This window comes from Eurytemora carolleeae, unplaced genomic scaffold (genome assembly GCF_000591075.1).
Source record: "Eurytemora carolleeae unplaced genomic scaffold, Eaff_2.0 scaffold1754, whole genome shotgun sequence".
NCBI lineage: Eukaryota > Metazoa > Arthropoda > Copepoda > Calanoida > Temoridae > Eurytemora > Eurytemora carolleeae.
In genome coordinates this window covers 44,765-50,882 of record NW_019397764.1, presented here as the reverse complement: position 1 = coordinate 50,882, position 6,118 = coordinate 44,765, and the positions used below count along the sequence as shown (strand labels likewise).

The following is a 6,118-nucleotide window of genomic DNA, read 5'->3' as shown; positions in this document are numbered from 1 at the left end:
TTTTATTTAACATTTGTATTCATATTACTCGATGAAAATATTTTTTGAATTGAAAATTTGAAGAATATGCCACTAAACTACAAATTAAGATGGTTTATAAATCCAAGATTTGGTTTTATATATTAAGATAAGTCGACAACTTTAAACCAGTTGTTTATCCTTTTGTTACAGCGTGACCAGAAAACTGGTGGAAAGAATGGCGTCTTCTTTCTTTTCTATTATTGCTAATGGGTTTATATTTGTTACTAATTTCTTTCTAAAAGTGTGCCTGGAATACTAAAAAAAGCAAAAAACTTAAACTTTCTGTGTTAAAAGAAAGAACAATTATCATATCATAATTTTCTGGAAACCATGCTGCGCTAATAAATATTTAATTAAACATTTTTTTAGAAGCAGGACCAAAACAGAATCGGAAGCAATAAACTATAAACGCAAAAAGCAATTAACAAGGAGAGAAAAAAGTAATCTGCGATTCCACGACGTTCGAAGTTCGAGTTTAAAGATTTAAAATATGTAAAGGGTGACACTGTAAAGACGATTTGAAACTATTTAACGATGACGATCCCGAGACTAAATTAAGTGGGATCCTGCCTTGAATGTGGTCTTCAAATTTCTTATTCAATGATTTGGCAAAGAAAGAAACAATTCGGAATCATGAATATCAGGAAACAGACTCATTCTTTGTGGGTAACCATTTATAATAAAGTGTAAATAAGAAGAATTACTTTTTTTTCGTAGAGCTTCGTCGCTGCCACACTTCTTTCCGAGGGGGCAGAATGTACAATGAAAGATCAACTGTGTGAAGTCCTTTTTAAAAATATCTTTTATAAGATCTTTCTTTATAATTTTTAGTAGTTTTAAAAATTATAAAGATTTACAACTTTTTCTATGATTGTAAATGACATTTATTTACTAATAAACCGTATTACCCATGTGTTAAAATTACTTTATGTTGCATGAAAAGGAATGAATCTAAAAGTTCTTTGTTGAAATCCATCAGTTAGAAAACTAAAAATCCGCAAATCCGAAACAAAAAATTCCGGAAATTAGAACAAGTCTGACTGCTAAAATGAGTGACTCAATTAATTGGAATAAAATTAAATCTGGAAATGTACGCACTATATGGGCAGAGATAGCTCCTACTATTAGCAAAGAACTCTTTAATAATAAAGTTGCAGTTGTGAAGAACATACATGATGCCCCTCTCTACGATTTGATGGTTTGCTTCAGAAAAGTAAGTACCTTTGTTTTTAGTTAAATTCATGTTAATCATATCTCTACAAAAGAAAACAACCAGTCCAATAAGCCTTTTCATTAACGTAGCTATACTTTGAATATTAAAATTATCTTTGGAAGCATTTTTTTGGATAATGCACTAAATCGAATAAATTTTATATTTTAAATCGTCTCCTAAAAAATTTTATCAGGATGCTCAGTTCATGAAGAAGGAATACTATCTTCTGGGACATTTCTCCGACCTTGCAAAGACGACTGGTCCTCCTCCAGGCACCAACTCCGACAACCTCCTGAAGATTTGCTCTAAGACTTTGAAAGAAACAATTCCAGAAACCTTTATACAGAGGTGGAGCAAAGGAAAGTCAACAATTAGGTAAAGAGTTTATAAAGTTTTCACTTGGATATTTAATTGTATTTAAATGAATTGCTTGTTCCTTTGATAGGACTGAATACTTTTGTATTCCTGCGCTTAAGGGTTGAACTATTTTGTTGTACATAAAATGATGAAACTGTACTCCTGTATTTTATAGTAGAACACGCACTCCTGTATTATAGGGTAGAACTGTACTCCTGTATTCTAGGGTTGAACTTTAATCCTGTATTATTGGGTAGAATTATACTCTGTATTCTAGGGTTGAACTGTACTCTGTATTCTAGAGTTGAAATGTATACTTCTGTTTTTTAGAATAGAATTGTACTCTTGTATTCTAGGGTTGAACTGTATGGGATGAGTAAGCATATAATTAACTGGGCAGTAAATAATGGAGATCTTGTTGTGGATCTAACTAATCCCTCTGCACATCTCATGAAAACCGTGTACATAATCAATGAGGTATACAGTATACTTACACTTTACAATAAAGCGTTACAAAGGAAATGAGTTTTTTCCACAAACTCTTAACTGTTTCACCCTCATAAAGACTCAGTTTCTTACTAAAAATAAAACCATGTTAAATTTTATAATTGAGTAAAGGAAGTAAGAGGTGAAGTAAAGAAATTCTATCGTCCAACCCGGCTTACCTCACCCCGAACTAACGAGAAGCATTCGGTTTCTTTTATTTGAAATCAAACGTATTTTCGTCTATAACTCAACAGTCTTTAGACTTACAGATTTGTTTGTTTTATATATGCCAACAAAAATATATTGATGATAAAATGCTATAAAATTATGTAAAAGAGGTCAAATTGTGATCGAAAGTCACAGTTTTCTGAAATATTGTCAGAACCGTTAAATCAACGTGACCTGGCCGGGTACCAAAACAGTTCTTATATTACTATTGTTTAGGTCGTCTATGTACAGAAGGTACATATGGAGGTTGAAGTGAACGGAGCGAAGATACAACATAGTGTATTTGACGCTAGGATACCAATAGCTGTGGCATACAACAAGTTTCCAGTGAATGATAAAGGTGTTCTTGGTCCAGCTATCAATAACAAGTAAAACTTTTTTCCTCTTTTGTCTTTTGTTTAACATTATTTTCATTATAACTTCAACTTTAATTCAATTGTAATAAACATTTATATTACATTTAAAGACTGCAAGTTAAAATAAACTTTAACAGAATTAAAGAAAGATTTGAAATGAATCTTTACTCTCTTCTTTGTTTTTTTTTCATCAAATTTTGTGTTTAGGGTTGATACAGATGCTGATTTCTTCTGTGTGAACGAGGAACCATTATAATATAGTTTGTTTGCGTTATTTTATGCATACACATCATGCACAATCCAGATATTTCATAATTGTTTGCAATTAATTATATGTTTATTCTAATGCATTTAAATTTTAGTCGGAACAATGATAATAAATCATTTTTCACCCTTAACTTGATGTATTTAAAATATATTTAAAAGTTTTAAAATGTATTAATTCGCATTAATGAATTGATGAACGTTATAACATTAATTCATCACATTCTTATCAAATCAAAATAAAGAACACAGAGTCTGGCTCAAAAATACTCAAGTAGTTTTTCTGTATATTGAGCTTAAACAGATTTGGACGTTGTTAATCTACATTCTATACATGTTTCTAATTCCTAGTTTCTATTTATATGCATAGCATTTTAATATTTTTTTTTCTGTTTCCATTCTGTATATAATGCAATTCAAAGTTTTAAAAATTGTAGTCATACATAAAAATATGACTATTTTCTTGCAACATCTATTATCTAATTATGTAATTCTTAACTTATTATCTTTGGTATCATCACTTCTTTGTTTCTTCGATTCGCTCAATTTATTTTCTTTTACTTTTACCTTCATTCTATTATTCTATAAGACTGGATATTTAACCACGAACCATTACATATAAGGAGTAGTACAATAGATCATCAATAAAGTCTTAACTTTTGTGGGTAACCATAAATTTAGTTGAATTAAAAGTAGTTGCTTCCGCGCAGGATATGCCATAATTCAGTAAGTAATATATACATCAATTCTTGATGAGCTCTTTCATTGTTTTTCGATAGTTTTCCTAACCCTAATTAGGTGAAAAAAAGCTCTTGGCTGTTTTGATTATTTTTTTTTATTTTTTCCAACTATTTCTTCATGATAATGATAACAAAACATTTCAATTAAATAGATTTGAGGAGAAAGTTTAGAGATCAGGGTGCGATTTTATCCTATGCCAAATAGTTTATATATACATTTGTTGCCAAATAGTTTATATATACATTTGTTAGAATAACTAGATTTGAAAATGATTTTCTGACATGTACAAAACAAATATCGAAACATATTAAAACATATTTGATTAGTTTGTAATGTCCCTAGTCCAACTTTTCAAGGCTGCTCATTAAAAAAATTGGACCTCTATCTGTAATGGTTATAGGGTGCAGGGAAGGATTTTAGAAAAGTCGGAAAAATGTTCAAACATCTATTTTTTTACTTTTGACAAATAATAACATGTGAAATATGTTATTACATCCATGTTATTATATCCATGATCCAAGAAATTTTCAAATATTAAAATTTTTAACCCTGAAGCTTAATTAGTAAAAAGTTATCAACCATTTCCGAATTTTGTTAAACACCGACCCGCCCCTAGGTATCAAAAAAATATTTTTTTTTACAAAATATGAAGTTTAAAAATTGAAGAAGTTTTAGCGTTCAAATATCAGCCATTATTAAGATATTTAGAAAAAACCACAGGGGGCTCGTGATAGAGTTAAATAATATGAGTATATTTAATTTTTAGTGGGTGGGAAAGATACGTACAGAAGCCTCCTCCCATCACACATAAGCAAAAGTTGCATGATCCGATTCCGAACCATTACAAGGATTGCCATGGTGTTAAGTGTACAGTGTTTACTCGTACCAGCCCGTCTAGTGTACCCAGTTTGTGGTTGACCCAGCGTGTTTTATGCAACAGAATTAGACGGGCGGAACTAGAGTGTTCAGTAATTGTTGAATTTAGGCTGAATATTTATAAAATAGAAAAGCAAAAGTTTGGAAAAGTTAAGTGCCTCTTATCTCATGTCTTTTCAGGAACCTTTGGTGAAGTAAAATTCTCTTAACTTCACTGTAAATAAGTTGGTAAATAATTATAAATATTTAATACAGAATCATGATCATTGATCATAGTCGAGGGCTTTATAAGACTGTATTGAAACATCTTAACTCTTAACACATTTTGTTATTCGCAACAAAAAACTTTGATTTTTGCAAATTTTTGATTAATTATTTTGTAGATTTTTTAAAGTGAGCCCAAGAGCTTTTCAAATCTATAAAAATGTTTAATACTAGGCTTTTAGGACGCTTCGCGCCCATCTTCTATTTCAACTTTTAATTGTGGCTTTATCTCTGAACATCTTCTCTTTGTACAGTATAAAACAAAAACAAAATAGTTTGCGGATTTCATAATAATTTTTTGCGCATTTTCAAAATTTTCATATAAATTTGGCTTGTCTGTCTGTTTGTCTGTCTGTTTCTTTGTATCCAATAAACGTCAAAACGGCTGAATCGATCGGGCCCAAATTTTTTGTGGGACATCACGTGACCACAGGGAAGGTTTATGAATGATCAAAATTTCAAATATTTGTCTCTATCGAAATTCGATTATCATTAAATTTTTGAAAATTTTGAAAATCCACGAAATTTTTTGTGAAAATCCGCGAATTATATTTGTTTTGTTTTACGATGTACACAAAGAGAACATGTTCACAATTAATTTAGAAGATGGGCGCGAAGCGCCCTAAAAGCCTAGAAAGAAGTGCGCGAAGCGCCTTGAATTTCTAGTTTTTCAAAAATAAAAAACTTTTAAACACAAATTTTTAAAAATTTTGATCATTCATAAACCTTCCCTGGGGTCACGTAAGGTCCCACAAAAAATGTTATTGGATACAAACAAACAAACAAACAAACAAACAGACAGACAAGCCAAATTTCTAGGCTTTCAGGGCGCTTCGCACCCATCTTCTATTTAAACTTTTAATTGTGGCTTTATCTGTGAGCATCTTCTCTTTGTACAGTATAAAACAAAAACAAAAAAAGTTTTCGGATTTCATAATATTTTCAAAATTTTACAAAAATAAAAAACTTTTAAACACAAATTTTTAAAATTTCAATAATTCATAAAGCTTCCCTGGGGTCCCTAGATGTCCCACAAAAAAATTTGGCCCGATCGGTTCAGCCGTTTTGACGTTTATTGGATACAAACAAACAAACAGACAGTCAAGCCAAATTTAAAAATAGATTAAGTATTGCAATTATGATTAAGGAAAATGCGACCGGTCTAACGTAAGAATCAGCCCAGTGCAGGCACGGTGTGAGATAATGTTCGGGCTACTGCATTTTGGAATTTTTAATAGTTTTGACACTTTCCTCACATTATTTTATTTTGTAAGCATTGGGAAACAGTTGCGGGCTTAAAATTTGTTGTTAA

At 30.8% G+C, this 6,118-nt stretch overlaps 1 protein-coding gene across 1 annotated transcript; it reads left to right on the top strand.

Annotated features, from left to right (window-relative positions):
• Positions 1 to 1,010: 1,010 nt before the first annotated feature.
• On the top strand, positions 1,011 to 3,095 carry LOC111715831 (uncharacterized). The gene is made up of 5 exons (XM_023491214.1): positions 1,011 to 1,234; positions 1,428 to 1,609; positions 1,948 to 2,068; positions 2,522 to 2,673; positions 2,869 to 3,095. The coding sequence occupies exons 1-5, from the start codon at positions 1,070 to 1,072 to the stop codon at positions 2,915 to 2,917; spliced, it is 669 nt and encodes a 222-aa protein (XP_023346982.1). The 5' UTR covers positions 1,011 to 1,069; the 3' UTR covers positions 2,918 to 3,095.
• Positions 3,096 to 6,118: the final 3,023 nt, after the last annotated feature.

What these genes read in the sequence shown, in the direction of transcription:
- LOC111715831 (XM_023491214.1), top strand. Translation starts at nt 1,070, where the DNA reads ATGAGTGACTCAATTAATTGGAATAAAATTAAATCTGGAAATGTACGC. An exon ending in TGATGGTTTGCTTCAGAAAA is followed by an intron (nt 1,235 to 1,427) that starts GTAAGTACCTTT and finishes AAATTTTATCAG; the next exon opens with GATGCTCAGTTCATGAAGAA. An exon ending in AAAGGAAAGTCAACAATTAG is followed by an intron (nt 1,610 to 1,947) that starts GTAAAGAGTTTA and finishes CTTGTATTCTAG; the next exon opens with GGTTGAACTGTATGGGATGA.